The sequence below is a fragment of the Salvelinus alpinus genome, chromosome 4 (genome assembly GCF_045679555.1).
Source record: "Salvelinus alpinus chromosome 4, SLU_Salpinus.1, whole genome shotgun sequence".
NCBI classification, from domain to species: domain Eukaryota; kingdom Metazoa; phylum Chordata; class Actinopteri; order Salmoniformes; family Salmonidae; genus Salvelinus; species Salvelinus alpinus.
This window is the reverse complement of record NC_092089.1, coordinates 28,480,132-28,496,226: the sequence shown is the minus strand read 5'-3', so window position 1 is coordinate 28,496,226 and position 16,095 is coordinate 28,480,132. Positions and strand designations below refer to the sequence as shown.

The 16,095-nt window shown below is 45.4% G+C and overlaps 1 protein-coding gene across 1 annotated transcript; it reads left to right on the top strand.

Annotated features, from left to right (window-relative positions):
- Positions 1-23: 23 nt before the first annotated feature.
- On the top strand, positions 24-16,071 carry LOC139573224 (otoancorin-like). Its single transcript, XM_071396450.1, has 29 exons — positions 24-74; positions 1,119-1,193; positions 1,376-1,488; positions 2,464-2,485; positions 2,687-2,729; positions 2,974-3,154; positions 3,415-3,483; positions 3,945-4,138; positions 4,329-4,609; positions 5,691-5,809; positions 5,956-6,098; positions 6,609-6,717; positions 7,036-7,260; positions 7,504-7,665; positions 8,115-8,255; positions 8,333-8,388; positions 8,525-8,645; positions 10,342-10,460; positions 10,768-10,903; positions 11,529-11,722; positions 11,823-11,913; positions 12,100-12,271; positions 12,402-12,592; positions 12,802-12,954; positions 13,275-13,417; positions 13,485-13,621; positions 13,776-13,873; positions 14,825-15,017; positions 15,552-16,071. Exons 2-29 carry the CDS (start codon positions 1,136-1,138, stop codon positions 15,629-15,631), a joined length of 3,744 nt encoding a protein of 1,247 aa, XP_071252551.1. The 5' UTR covers positions 24-74; positions 1,119-1,135; the 3' UTR covers positions 15,632-16,071.
- The last annotated feature ends 24 nt before the right edge of the window (positions 16,072-16,095 follow it).

Genomic DNA, 16,095 nt, shown 5'->3' with positions numbered 1-16,095 from the left:
ACATACACTCTTCTCCTGCTGAACATACTGCTGTTACATACTCTACTCCACATCCAAAAAGAAAACACCATTCAGTAAGTACATTTATCTTCGGTTTGTTTGTGGCCTCCATAATGGTTAGAACTGTGTTAGTTGTGCCCTCAATAATGGTTAGAACTGTGTTGGTTGTGTGTTGTTGCTCTGTCAATTGCATCATTATCTAATAAGGATTGACAGTGTGTTGCTTTTTACATTTTGAAGTAAACAATGATCTGTCTCACAGAAGAAGTATATTTATAATACTTTTTAAAAGCCACCATTTTCAATCTATGAATAGTTAATCTATGAAAAATGCATCACTAATGTGCAAGGACAGAGTACTAAAAATGGACTAATGAACTAATTCAAATTAATAAGATATTCAGAATAGACAGACTGTCTCTCTAGAGGAGACAGTCCCAGGAATTTGTAACCAATGTATATTCATATAGTCAAATAATTCTGTAATTGGTGATTATGACCATAAACCCCAGAATCACCACGCTCAGACAGGCAGATTGCATGACACACCTCAAGGCCAAACCCAAAGTATTTTACAGAAGCGATTATAGGAAGCAGTGGTTTTGAAACAGCGACATGGAAAGAGAGGAGGAGAGCGAGAGAGAGAGAGTGGAGGGAGGAGGGAGAGAGAGGAGGAAAAGAGTACGGTAGAAAGGCAAATATAACTGAGAGAAAGATAGAGAGATGGAGAAAGAGCGTGACATAACATATCAATTAAAGTGCATGTTTTTCACAGCATGTTCTCCTTTACCCCCAGTGGGCTTACTCCATGGGGCAGGTAACTAGGTGGGTAACTAGGGCGGTAGCTAGGCAGCTGTGAGCTCACAGCCTCAGAGGAGGAAGCATTAAAGAATATACCCTAGTATCCCTGAGACCTGGCTCACATGGAGACACGTTTTCCAACTGACATTTTTCCGACAATAAAAGTAGTCTTTTACTGAGAACGAAGGGATGCACGATAGATAGAAACAATATTAGAATTACATTTAGTGAAAGGTGGGAAATTAGAATGATTCCACGTTTAGAATTGATGTTTACAATGGCTGACATCACCTCTCTCCTCCTCCTCTTTAAAGCAGAGGTGGACAGTTCCACCATGGCTTCACCAGGGGAGAAGGCTCTCCTCCTCCTCTTCCTAGTCCATGCAGTCTCAGGTAAGCAGCAAACACAGCAGGCCTATCCTTCTTCCATTTTGCAACAGTGGATCCTTCCTAAATTACAGTTAGATGCAAACAGGAAACAAGTGTAGCATACACACATAACATGTTGACAGTTTGTGGACGTGTGCGTGTCCGTGCTCATGTGTGTGTCTGTGTATGCAATATGCCCCTCTCAGCCCTCTACCCAGATACAATGTCACCGATGTCTCCCATGATGCTTGACCCTGACCCCGCGACCCCAGGCTTCCCATCTCCGCCCGCTCACTTCCAAGACATGGCCAAGAAACTGGTAATCAATCAAACAACCAGTCAATCAATCAATCAATCAATAGTCTATGGCCTGCCTTACCTGACCACCTCTGGGTGATGTTACTACAGTACTGATCAGTACACACACCTCTGGGTGATGTTACTACAGTACTGATCAGTACACACACCTCTGGGTGATGTTACTACAGTACTGATCAGTACACACACCTCTGGGTGATGTTACTACAGTACTGATCAGTACACACACCTCTGGGTGATGTTACTACAGTACTGATCAGTACACACACCTCTGGGTGATGTTACTACAGTACTGATCAGTACACACACCTCTGGGTGATGTTACTACAGTACTGATCAGTACACACACCTCTGGGTGATGTTACTACAGTACTGATCAGTACACACACCTCTGGGTGATGTTCCTACAGTACTGATCAGTACACACACCTCTGGGTGATGTTCCTACAGTACTGATCAGTACACACACCTCTGGGTGATGTTACTACAGTACTGATCAGTACACACACTTCTGGGTGATGTTACTACAGTACTGATCAGTACACACACCTCTGGGTGATGTTACTACAGTACTGATCAGTACACACACCTCTGGGTGATGTTACTACAGTACTGATCAGTACACACACCTCTGGGTGATGTTACTACAGTACTGATCAGTACACACACCTCTGGGTGATGTTACTACAGTACTGATCAGTACACACACAGTTGGCCTATGTTGATGTTACAGTTACACCATCCCCAGCTGTAGTTTAAGCCCCACACAGACTCCTTCACCTGCTATGTGTATTGTGACACCCTAGATGGCTGACTGGCGAGGCTGTCTCATACCTCACTGTAAAGTGGTATGACATTATACCTCAGTTTGTACTGTAGGTTACTTGTAGATAGTCAATGAAGAGACAACAGGTAGAAAGCCATCAGTAAAAGTAACAGTCCCGTAGTTCATTCTGGTGTCCCTCTGTCCCCACAGATGATGAGATGCCTGCAAATGGGTGAGGACACAGCACATACATCCTCTATCCTAGTAAACACAGAGAGTATCACTAATGTATCATTGTAATAATATTGCTTATGAACAACATGCTGGAAACAGCACCACATTATTGTTGCATACATTAAAACAGTTTGATAATGCTTATTACATCATCTTGTTTTTCCTGTGTGTTTCTTAATGCATGGTTGCTATGCTACAGGACACCTGGTACCCATGACGACGGACAACCCCTTTAATAACAGGTAAGGTGACCCATGTGTGTGTGTGTGTGTGTGTGTGTGTGTGTGTGTGTGTGTGTGTGTGTGTGTGTGTGTGTGTGTGTGTGTGTGTGTGTGTGTGTGTGTGTGTGTGTGTGTGTGTGTGTGTGTGTGTGTGTGTGTGTGTGTGTGTGTGTGTGTGTTTGTGTGTGTGTGCAAATTAATGGATCTACAAGTTAGCCCCCCCTCTCGCTCTCTCTCACGCTCTTTCTCTTTCTCTCTCTATCAGTGGGGTGCAAATGGAAGACAGCATGTCTAGTCCCAACCCTCTCTCCCACTTCCACTCACTCCTCACCTCCCTCCCTGCTGAGGAAACAGATACCTACTCAGACACAGACATGGACTCTGCTTCCCACTTCTATTTCCAGCCCAATAGCACCATGAAATACCCTGACTCTGACCGTGAATGGGTACCTCAACATTCATCTTCATTTACATAGCTAGATATATTCAAAATATGCAAATACACTGACAGTACTCTAGTCATACACCAGGAGTGTTGCAAACAATGATTTACATAATGGGGATTGTATTCATTTTAGACACAAAGGCCATATTTGGTCTTGTTTTATGTAAAGTTTTACAGTGGTTTTTATAAGCTGTTTATTAAACTAAAAGGCATAAGATGATGACATTTTTAATAAATGTTCCTCTATCTGTCTCTTTCTAGAACGTGACAGAGAGGATGTGGAACTGTTCCAGTCTACCAAGCTTCATTGAGCACATGAGGAACTCTTCGGTCAGTGTCACTCAAGCCCTCTCAGCCAATTACCAGCTGTTTTTCAACAATACTGCATCTTCAGCCCTCCCACTAGTCGTGGTTTTGTCACGCCTGCTCCCGCTCCCCCTCCCTGGCGCTCGAGGGCGCCAGGCTACCCGTCATTATACGCAACTGTTACCATCATTACACGCAGCTGCGCTCATTGGACTCACCTGGACTCCCTCACTATGTTAATTGTCGCTGCATATATGTCTGCTCTTCTGTGTTGTTCCCTGTAGTAGCACTGTTTGTCGTGTCTATATCTATGTTGTTCTTGTTCCGCTGTGTGTCCGTCTATATTAAATGGTTCACTTCCTGTACCTGCTTCTCATCTCCTGCGTTGGGCGTGACAGGTTAAGCCCTAGCATGAGATTATAACCTGGCTTCAACAATGCTCCTGTTTACTTCCCAAATGCAACATCTTTCTTTCTCTCTCTCAGGCTGGTCCCCAGTGTTTCCTGAGAGCGTTCATTGCCCCCCTCTCTTGGGTTGCCCTGATGATGAAGGGTGGGGACGACATGGAACCAGAGGATTATGGGAGGCTGGTGTGGGCCGCTAAACCCCTCCTACAGAACATGCCCCCGCCTCAGATGACCCTGCCTCCCTGGATACAGAACCCCCACCTGGAAAAGATGTGAGTGTGTGTGTGTGTGTGTGTGTGTGTGTGTGTGTGTGTGTGTGTGTGTGTGTGTGTGTGTGTGTGTGTGTGTGTGTGTGTGTGTGTGTGTGTGTGTGTGTGTGTGTGTGTGTGTGTGTGTGTGTGTGTGTGTGTGTGTGTGTGTGTGTGTGTGTGTGTGTGTGGTAACAGTATGGTCTGGTTCCAGGATGAAGATGCTGGGAGAGGTGTTTGGGTCTCTCTCTGAGGAGCAGCGTGTTCAGATCAGAGAGTGGGCCAAGGAGCGGGTGGCCCAGAACAACTACAACTGCAGCCACACTGCTGCAGCCTGGCGCCCCAGATCCATACCAGACCAGAAACCAGGACAGACACACAGACCAGAACAGGAACCAGGACAGACACCTAAACCAGAACAGGAGCCAGGACAGACACTCAGACCAGAAGTAGGACAGAACTGGCCTGCTAGACCACCACAGCCTGATATGACAGGTGAGAACCACCTCTGCAGAGACAGAATATGTTACATTATTCATTATTATAATTAAACTAAATACTGATACAAATATGTTTATTTGAGATTTTAGATGTTACATCAACAACAACAACAGAAACAGTCTTGTTTTATACCTTATGATCCAAATACTAATGATCAATCTCTTCAAGTCCAACCGGAGCAAGAGAAAGATTGAGAGGGACCCAAATCAAGAGGGGGAGAGAGGAAAGGAAAGAGGGGGAGAGAAGAAAGCTAAGAGGGGGAGAGAAGAAAGCAAAGAGGGGGAGAGAGGAAAGGAAAGAGGAGGAGAATGAGAACGAGAAGAAACCATTGAAAGGTGGGAAACATCCTAAAGACAAACCAAATGGAAAGAAATTATGAGAAAATACAGGAAACAAGCTTGGAAGAAGAGGAGAAGAGCAGGGAGGAAGGAGAGAAGGATACAAGCTGGAAAGGAGAAGACCGAAGCAGAGTAAAGAAAGGAGGGAGGAAGAGGAGGAAGAGGAGGAGAGGCATGAAAAGGGACATAGATGCGGGAAGTAGGGATGCTGAGGGTGTTGCAGCACCCCCTGAAAAATCACCCCAAACTACTTCCCGCGGCTATGAAAAGGGAGAGAGGGAGTTGTGTCCAAAGGACAGCGGAGAGGTGTGTGTTTATTCGAGACACAACACCTGATTTGCGTGTGTGTCACACAGATCTTCACTCTGCAGTGTGTTTATGTGTTTATTACATCTGCATGTGTGTGTTCAAGTACCCATGTGTGTGTTCAAGTAATACTGGGCCCTGTGTGTGTGTGTGTGTGTGTGTGTGTGTGTGTGTGTGTGTGTGTGTGTGTGTGTGTGTGTGTGTGTGTGTGTGTGTGTGTGTGTGTGTGTGTGTGTGTGTGTGTGTGTGTGTGTGTGTGTGTGTGTGTGTGTGTGTGTGTGTGTGTGTGTGTGTGTGTGTGTGTCTACTGAACACAACTCTGGTGACTACAACCACTGTTGTGACATCATGTGTGTGTCAAAGTACTACTCTGCCCTGTACGTGTGTGTGCCAACTGTGTGTGTGTGTTTGCCACCCTCCTCTCTCTCCAGTGATGCCCAGCCCCTGTCCTCCCTGGCTGGTGTGGCTGAAGATGGATGTGATGAAGATGATGGGGCCCTTCCTTTCCGGGCTGCCCATGGACGACATCCAAACCATCCCCAACGACCAGGTCTTTGTTTGTTGTAGTTCTCCCCACTCTGCTTTTTAATGGATCGCATCAAAACTCACTGAGGCCCTCAAACAGATCACAGTCCCCTATTTTACAACTTCTATTTTAATCTATCTGTCTTCCCCACTATCTCTCTCTTTCCCTAGTTGTGTCAATTCTTCCATTCGCCCCAGTTCCCTTCCTCCTTCAGAGGGGTGGGGGGGCTCCCTCCTCTCCAGGGCAGAAAGATACTCCAGAAGATCCGAGAGTGCTCCCAGAAGAGAGATGACTTGGTCCAGAACCTGGACAGGTCTGTACGTGCCTGAGAGAAGGACTGGAGCTGCATCACCTGGACATCACAGGAGGCTGCTGAGGGGAGGACGGCTGATAATAATAGCTAGAATAGAGTGAATGGAATGGAATCAAACACATAGAAACCATGTGTTTGATGTGTTCGATAGTGTTCCATTCATTCCGTTCCAGCCATTACTATGAGCCCATCCTCCCAAATTAATGTGCCACCAGCCTCCTGTGCTGGATATGCAAATTACCATTCATTTTGCTAATTGTTCAGACCATCCTGTAGTTACATAATTACTTTACTAAACAAAATAGGTATTGACGGTTAGATTAGCATTTATCCTGAATTAGCCAGATCTACATACTTCTACCTTGAGCATGAGCGAGTGCTTAGTCACAGAAATGTGACAAACAAACAAGGGAGGAGAGTTCAGAACAGATGTTGGATGACTTACCAAACATAGCCAGTAGGGTATTTTAATTAACTCTGACCTATGACCTCTGACCCTTTCCTATCCAGACTGGGCTCGCTGGCATGTTTCTATGATGACGCCCCAACCCTAAACTCCTCCATGAGCCGGCTCCTCCTCTCTCAACTTGATGAATGTAGCAACTCTGGAGTCAACAAGGTATCCCCCCAGTCTCTCTCTCTCTCTCTCGCTCTCTCTCTTTCTGTCTCTCTCTCTCACTCTCTGTCTCTCTCTCTCTCTCTCTCTCACTCTCTCTGTCTCTGTCTCTCTCTCTCTGTCTCTCTGTCTCTCTGTCTCTCTGTCTCTCTCTCACTCTTTCCAAAGTTGTTGTAGTTTATAGTTTATAACTCAGGAATCACTAAAGTAGGGATTTTACAGAGAACAATTATGGGAATAATCTGTGGTGTTTATTTTTAACCCTCCTCTTCCTTCCACATCTCCCCTCGTCTTCCTCTCCCCTCCTCCTCCGGCTTCCAGCTGAAGAAGAAGCTCGTCAACACTGTGATGTCATCATCTGTGGATGATACCAGTCCTGAGCTGCTGCGTGCGCTGGGTCCCGGTGTTACACTGCTTTCCCCTTTCCATCTCTCCCAGTTCTCCCCCGATGCCCTCAAGGACACCCTGATGTCACTGGGGTCAGAGGTGAAGTGGGGTCTGACCCAGGCCAAAACACTGGCCAATAAATTACTGCAGGGGAAGCAGGTGAGAGAGGTGTTACTCTTATCAATATGTCTTTGTCTCAGTCAGTACTATTAACAGGCTTCTCAACTGGAATGTTTAGGTGATCCTCTTCTATTGTATGAGGGGCCAAGTTAGGAACTAATGGTCAAATAGAGAGCAGCTCTAAAAACTCTCATTTCTGTATCTCTACTCTCCCTTCTACCCTTCCTCCCCCCCTCTCTCTCTCTCTTTCTCTCTCTCTCTCTCTCTCACTCAATCTCTCAGGAGGTGTCTGGTAAGGAGTTAATGTCTCTGGGTTCAGCTGTGACGGGCGTGGCCTCCTCTGTCCTCAGGAAGGTCAAATCCCAGGGGCTTCTGGGTAATGAGGGTCTGGACATGATGAGTCAAAAGATGACCAGTCTACAGAGAAAAGCATTGCTGGAGGGGGTAAGAGAGGGAGGAGTGAGAGGGGAAGGGAGGGGTGAAAGGAGAAGGGAGGGGTGAGAGGGGAAGGGATGGGTAAGAGAGGGTGAGAGGGGAAGGGAGGGGTGAGAGGGGAAGAGAGGGAGAAGTCATAGAATAAAATTAGATATGCAGCAAAGATGGTTCAGGTTGATCCTAAAGTAATCTGTGTGTGTGTGTGTGTGTGTGTGTGTGTGTGTGTGTGTGTGTGTGTGTGTGTGTGTGTGTGTGTGTGTGTGTGTGTGTGTGTGTGTGTGTGTGTGTGTGTGTGTGTGTGTGTGTGTGTGTGTGTGTGTGTGTGTGTGTGTGTGTGTGTGTGTGTGTGTGTGTGTGTGTGTGTGTGTGTGTGTGTGTGTGTGTGTGTGTGTGTGTGTGTGTGTGTGTGTGTGTGTGTGTGTGTGTGTGTGTGTGTGTGTGTGTGTGTGTGTGTGTAGCTGCTTGGGGATGTGAATGCCTCAGAGCTGATCCAGAAAGTCCCTGCCTCTCTGCTGTCCAGCCTATCCCTGACTACCCTGGACAAGGCTAACCTGACCTCCCTCGACCAATTGGAGGGCAAGCAGTGGACACGTGCACAGGTGTGTGTGTCTTCTGAACGCAACTCTGGGGACTACGGCCACTGGTGTGACATTACTCACTGTTCTCTGTCTTGCAGTCGGCCTTTCTGGTCAGAAATATCCTCGGCAAGAAGATGACACTTCCAGACATGCGGTGAGAACACACACACACAGTTTCTGATGGTACTAATGATGAGGATGATGATGATAAGCAAGGTAGTTGCTCCTGTAAGTCGCTCTGGATAAGAGCGTCTGCCTAATGACTACAATGTAAATGATGATGATGACAGGAAGCTGGGCTCGGCGATGCAGGGCGTGGCCTGTGAGATGATTGAAAAGGTGGCTGAAAGTGGCGTCCTGGAGATGGCCCAAGCTGTGACAGAGACTCCACGCTGGCTCTCCAAGACACAGGTACACACACACATATACACACACACACAAGTGATGACTGCCACTCCTACTATTCTGTATGTAAATCTGTGACAACTGACAGGTTACATTATGAATGGAGTAGCGGTCATAGAATATCATATGAATTAGAGGATTTATAGTATCATACATCTTACCTGGTCGTACAATAGCATACGAATTGGATGATGTAAGTTATTATACATCTTGGAGGACTTGTATGTATTTCTCTGAGACCAGGTTGCTTGTTGCGTCGTAACAGCGAAGGAGAATTACGTTCGTGGTTAGGTGAACTAAAAACAAAGGTTAGGATAATTTGCATAGCCTGTTAGGTGAATTGTTGGGTCAAGTTTAGAATAAGGGTTAGGGGAAGGGTTAGCTAATTAAGTGATAATTCTGATATCCTCCAAACACCGGCTTCGAGGGCATTATCACTTTTATACAACGGGTTACCAACATTTTCAAATAATGATTGACATATTTTCATTAAAAACGTTATTTTGATTAATTTATTCATACTATTTCATCCTTCAACAAGATATAGTTCTGACACCAATCTAAGGTTGCAGCCAGAATAATAGCAAAGTAGCTGCATTTGCATTTGTTTAAGCTGTTTTCCAGTGACATTTATTTGGATACATCCATAACAATGAGCTAATGATGCGCGATTTCGCCTGGCATAGAAAATATGCTTACTGGTCAGGACTCAGAGGAGCTAGCCAACAACACAGCTAACACAATCACTTCAAACTGAAGCTGGAAAGACTGCAAACTAGCTGCACACGTTTTACCTTTTTTCAATTTACATTTCTTTATATATATCCATGAAAATATGCCAGCTGATTCATGATTTCGACTGGCTGAGAAACGCTGCCTGCCTGTCTGTCTCGTCCCAACACTTTCATTACTATGGGACAGCTGGAGTCGAATTTGAAAATTTGAAACAATGTTGCAAATGTCGGAGAGACAGACGGCAAGGTTTATACAAATAGACAGAAATTCATTTAGTGAGGTTGGTCGGAGAGGATGAGTGGGTGTAATTCGCGACCATCTAACAATCCAAAGGTTTCGTGTTTGAGTCGTGTCGGGGCAATTGTAGCTTTTTATACAACGGGTGAGTCTAATCCTGAATGCTGATTGGATAAAATAGCATTCCAACCGGTGTCTATTCCATAAATTAACACCGGCTAAATCTACTCCACTGTTGAAAACTAAACACTGTCCAAAAGAAATGTGAGATAATGTCCAGATGCTTTTTATAGTGGAGATCAAGTTTATAAATTCAGTCAGATGCAATAGAGTAAATAGGCATTTTAATGTCATAGATTTAGCCGGTGTTAATTTATGGGATAGACACCGGTTGGAATGCGATTTTATCCAATCAGCATTCAGGATTAGACCCACCCGTTGTATAAAAAGCTACAAATGCCCCGACACGACTCAAACACGAAACCTTTGGATTGTAAAATGGTCGCGAATTACACCCACTCATCCTCTCCGACCAACCTCCCTAAATGAATTTCTGTCTAAAGTAACTAGGCCATTAGTAGATATCATACGTCTTCGAGATGCTCAGAAATACATACAAGTTTGTTTCATATAGCTCTGAGGTCAGGCTGGTTATTACATGCTTAGGGGCTATTTTTACATTGATTTTGAGACACTCTTTTATCTCCCGCCCTCTCACCTTGTCTGTCAGGTGTGCTGTACTGCACAGAGTCTGTTTGCAGGTTTGGAGAAAAAGAGAGCAGGCTACTTCAACAACATCACAGACACAGAGCTGGAGGAGATCCCCACCCTGCTGCTGCTTCACCTGCCGTGATTACACACACACACTGGCAGATTTTGCTGGGTTTCAGGGGTTTCAATTGAAATCGTCCCCAGCTGTCCAGGGGGCCACACTGACCCATTGTTTTTATGCAAATGTTTTTTTAAGTGTATCCCCTATATATTTCAGAATTTCCTGGAATTAAAAACATACATGAAATAAATATTTTAAATTGTGGGATAATAAATTAAGAATCAATCAGCAGGTAATGTCTGTGGACATCTCTCGCTCTCTCTCGCTCTCTCTCGCTCTGTCTCGCTCTCTCTCTCTCTCTCTCTCTCTCTCTCTCTCTCTCAGGGCTGAGAAGATAGCCAGTCTACCTGCCTCTGTATGTGCTGTGTTCATGAAGAAGATGAAAGAGGCCAACCTGAGTTCTTTGCCTCTCACCTCTCGCTCTCGCCCCACACTGACCAACAGAGCCCTGAACTGCCTGGTAAACACACAACCATAACCCTACAGATGTAGGATCTTCATTTGGTCACTATTGTTGCTGAGACCGTAGGAATGCAAACTAGTGTACTAGTGTATTCAAGGTTTAAAAGGGCTTCTAAGTTTATAATTTCTACTTTAAAATGTCAGACTTGATTTGCCATAACAATATTTTTTATCAACCCCAACAACAAAAAAGTCCATTAATTATAATCCACATAATAATTCACATTTCCTGCTGCTGCAGGATTATTTTCCTACTGTAGCAGACTGGCTCAAATTAAGATCCTACATGTGTAGCTTCATGTCCACATCCCAGTTCCAGCCTAATCCTAACCCTAGGTTCATGTCTACATCCTAGTTCAATCCTAACCCTAATCCTAACCCTAGCTTCATGTTCACATCCTAGTTCAACCTTAACCCTAACCCCAACCCTAATCTTAGTGTAAATCACAAACACACACACACACACACACACACACACACACACACACACACACACACACACACACACACACACACACACACACACACACACACACACACACACACACACACACACACACACACACACACACACACACATACTGCAATGAGTGACAGAGCCCGGTGCACCCCTGTGTCCTCAGGGGAGGAACATGTCAAAGTTGTCCAGTGAGGAAGTGTTGAGTCTGGGGTCGCTGCTGTGTGAGCTGGCCCCCTCTCAGATGTCCCTCCTGGCCCCTGAGGTCCTCAACTCCACCGTGCAGGCCCTGGCCTCCTGCAAACAGATTCCTCCACGCCACTGGAGGGCGCTCTTCCAGCTGCTCAATGATACATACGGGTACGAACAAGCACATCCTCTCACCTTTCTAGATAGAACTGCTACTGCCAAAATAACATTTGACAAATATACAATTATTATTGTTTCTCTCCTCTGAAAGTGACCCGTCTGATTGGACAGCTGACACCATCAAATCCCTGGGTCCTCTTCTCCTGTTGGATGATTCTGCTGTCCGCTCACTGCGCTTTAAGGTCAGTAGCTCTCTATCACCATGATCTCCCTGACAACCACATATGAAAGGCCCTTGACTAGTCTCTCCCTGATGTTGTCTACGCTTGTGAAATAAAGAAAGCTTTCATAATCCAGAATGTTTCTGTGAATTTCAAAAAATGAAGCTCTGCTCTTTTACTTTCTATCGTGGCTTCTCCCCCCTCTAGTCGTGGCTGAAAGAGACTCTGTCTGACCTGATGGACAGCCTACCCAGCCCTCCGGTCCCTAACCCTCCTCAGGAGTTTAGTAGTGGTCCGGACCTCTCAGCCCTGCGATGGAAACTCTTCTCTCTCTCCACCTCCACATCTGAAGTAATGCCCATGCGCAGGAGGAGAGCAGGTGAGAGAGGAGAAACACACACACCTAAGGTGCAGATAAGAATGTGTGTGGGATTATTTTGAATATGAACATAATAAAGACGTACATTACAATACATTTACCACAACCTCCCTGGACCCTCTCTCTCTAGTTCTCCCTCAGGGGGAGGCGGGCCTTACTGTGTCTCTATTGGAGGAACTGGGCGGAGCCAATGTCTACTGGAGCCCAGCCCAGCTCTCCAAGATGGACGCTGCCACAATCACCGCTGCCGTGGAAACGCTGGGGGAGGTCCTTGATTACAGCGCCGAGCAACTAGTGGTGCTCAGAGAGAAGGCCATCCAGGTAGATGGCCAGGCTCAGGCACAGATCAGTTTACTCTCTTCAAGTCTACGGGGGGTTCCGAAACATACCTTAGATCAGTGTCTAAATCTTGGGGTCATTTCATCCAACTCCACAGAAGTTAGAAGAATCTTGAGTGCAGGGGTGAGCATCTTTTTTTGTTCTGCTGTTGAGTGTCTTTCTGAGCTGTGCTGTACTATATTGTACTACAGGCCTGGGGTCCAGTGTCAGGATTGAATGAGAGCCAGGTGCTCCAGCTGGGCTGTGTCTCTCAGGGGTTCAACCTCACTGAGCTGCCCAGCCTCCCCTTCTCCTCCCTGGACACTCTGGAGACACTTTCCCGCTGCTCCTGGACACAACCACAGGTACTGTATATATGAACTTTCTCTCTCTCACACTCACTCACTCACTCACTCACTCACTCACTCACTCACTCACTCACTCACTCACTCACTCACTCACACACACACACACTCACACACACACACACACACACACACACACACACACACACACACACACACACACACACACACACACACACACACACACACACACACACACACACACACACACACACACACACACACACACACACACACACACACACACACACACACACACACACACACACACACACACACAAAATACTACTCTAATGATGATCATGTCTGGTCCCTGGCAGAGGGAGGCTGTGTGGAGGGGTTTTGTGGAGCGTATTAATAAGACAGTGGGAGAACTGGGAGCTGTAGAGTTGGTGGGACTGGACCAGTTCATCTGTGGTCTGAACACTGAGGAGACTGGTCAACTCAACACTGATGCCTTCAGGTTAGACATGGACAGTGCATGTGTGTTGGCGTGAGCTTGTTTTATAATGTGTTATGTATCTCTATAGGGAGGCAGTACAGTCGGTGGGCGAGGTGCAGTGCCCCCTGGCAGTAACAGAGCTTCTGAAGCAGCGTGCCGTGGCTGTGTTTGGAGAACCACAGGGATGGACTGAGGCTCGGGTCAACTCTCTGGGCAACATCATGGGTCAGATACACTCCTCTGTTCCCCTCTTTCTCTCTCTCTCACACTATTGCTCCCTCTTATTTTGTGAAATACATTTTCAAATGTAAGCCATTTCTCATCCCTCCTCCCCCCTCTCGCTTTCTCTCTCTCTCTGTTTTATCTCACTTTTCTCCAGCTGGTTTGAGTTTGTCAGAGTTTCCGTCTCTCAGTCCCTCTGCCTTCTCATTCCTCAGTCCGACCAGCGTTCCCCTCATCCCCCCAGACCGCCTCGCTGTGAGTACACTCTCTCCCTGCCTCCCTCTATCAATTCAATTTCAATTTCAAATTAAGGGTTTTATTGGCATGGGAAACATGTTAACATTGCCAAAGCAAGTGAAATAGATAAACAATAGTGAAATAAACAATAACAAATGAACAGTAAACATTACAAAAATTCCAAAAGAATTAAGACATTTCAAATGTCATATTATGTCTATATACAGTGTTGTAATGATATGCAAATAGTTAAAGTACAAAAGGGAAAATAAATAAACAAATATGGGTTGTATTGACAATGGTGTTTGTTCTTCACGGGTTGCACTTTTCTTGTGGCAACAGGTCACAAATCTTGCTGCTGTGATGGCACACTGTGGTATTTCACCCAGTAGATATGGGAGTATATCAAAATTGGGTTTGTTTTCGAATTCTTCGTGGATCTGTGTAATCTGAGGGAAATGTGTGTCTCTAATATGGTCATACATTTTGTAGGAGGTTAGGAAGTGCAACTCAGTTTCCACCTCATTTTGTGGGCAGTGTGCACATAGCCTGTCTCCTCTTGAGAGCCAGGTCTGCCTACGGTGGCCTTTCTCAATAGCAAGGCTATGCTCACTGAGTCTGTACCTGTACATAGTCAAAGATTTCCTTAATTTTGGGTAAGTCACGGTGGTCAGGTATTCCACCACTGTGTACTCTCTGTTTAGGGACCAAATAGCATTCTAGTTTGCTCTGTTTTTTTGTAAATTCTTTCCAATGTAATTATCGTTTTGTTTTCTCATGATTTGGTTGGGTCTAATTGTGTTGCTGTCGTGGGGTTTGTTTGTGAACAGACCCCCAGAACCAGTTTGCTTAGGGGGCTCTTCTCTATCTCTGCTGTGTTCCACGGAGGTTTTCTAATTACTAGGTTTACGGGAAAAAAATAGGTGACTTTGGAACCCAGCACTCCATACTCTTCTGATTTCTGATCAGGCACTCTCAACCAGCCAGCTGAAGGCCCTGGGTCCTGACAATGCTGCCATGGTAACCAATGCACAGTGGGCGGTGCTGGGGGAGGCACAACAGGCCGCTCTTGGCAATGCTCTGGGTGTGGCCTACAACCGAATGGCCAATGACCGCGCAGAACCGACTACAAACCCACCCAGCAACCTGTCCCAACTCTCAGGTGAGTAGGAGAGAGGGGACTGGGAGGGGAAGAGATGAATGCTGCGTTCATAACAAGTGGGAACCTCAGAAAATACTACTTGTAAAGTGTTCTAGTGCTTTGAACTAGTTGAGAATGCCGATTGGCTAATGGCAAACAAGCTGAGCTCACAGATTTTTTATTTAACTAGGTAAGTCAGTTAAGAACAAATTCTTATTTTCAATGACGGCCTATCGGAGAACAGTGTTCAGGGGCAGAACGACAGAACGACCTTGTCAGCTCGGGGATTCGATCCAGTAACCTTTTGGTTACTGGCCCAACGCTCTAACCAATAGGCTACCTGCCGCCCCGTTATTGACAAGTGGATATTTCCCAGTCATATGCTGGTAAATACAAATTTACGAGATGTTATGTACACAACAGGAGTGAGAGATGGAGATAAAGGAATGCTCCTGTGGTCAGGTAAGATAAAGAGTTGATTAGACTATGAGGAAGAAACTGAAATGAAGATGGATATGCAGGAGAAGTGGTGTAATTCCTTTTTTTCTCCACTAGGAGCATCTATGCTGGGAACTCTGGGAGTTGGAGTCTTTATGCAGCCCTTCTTGTTCCTACTGCTGGGGTTTGTCCTGTAGTGAGAAACTACACATCCAATAGACACGCATGACATATGGAACTACTCATGCATGTGTTGAAGAATAGAGATTGTTGATATGGCACATTTTAACAAATATAACTTGTATATCCTGCTTCTTTAAAAAAAAAAAAAACATATTCTAGATTAAGCCAGAACAGGCCTTTAGCACATCAAAGCAGATACAGATACCTGTGACAATGTAAAAGCACTTAAGATATTTTTATTCTATTTGTTAAAGAAATATATATCTTTCTATATCTTTGTTGCAATGGTGGGTCTCTTCTAGTAGGACAATGCTGGAACATGTAATGATGTGTGAGTCGGTGTTCTGCATGGGTTGTTTTCTGAGAGTTCATAAGATGAGGATTATGGGTGCTAACCCAGTGCTGACAAGATTGGAAGTGGAAGACTAACTTAATAATAAAGATTATGAACCTACTATTACTTACTCTATGGATTGTT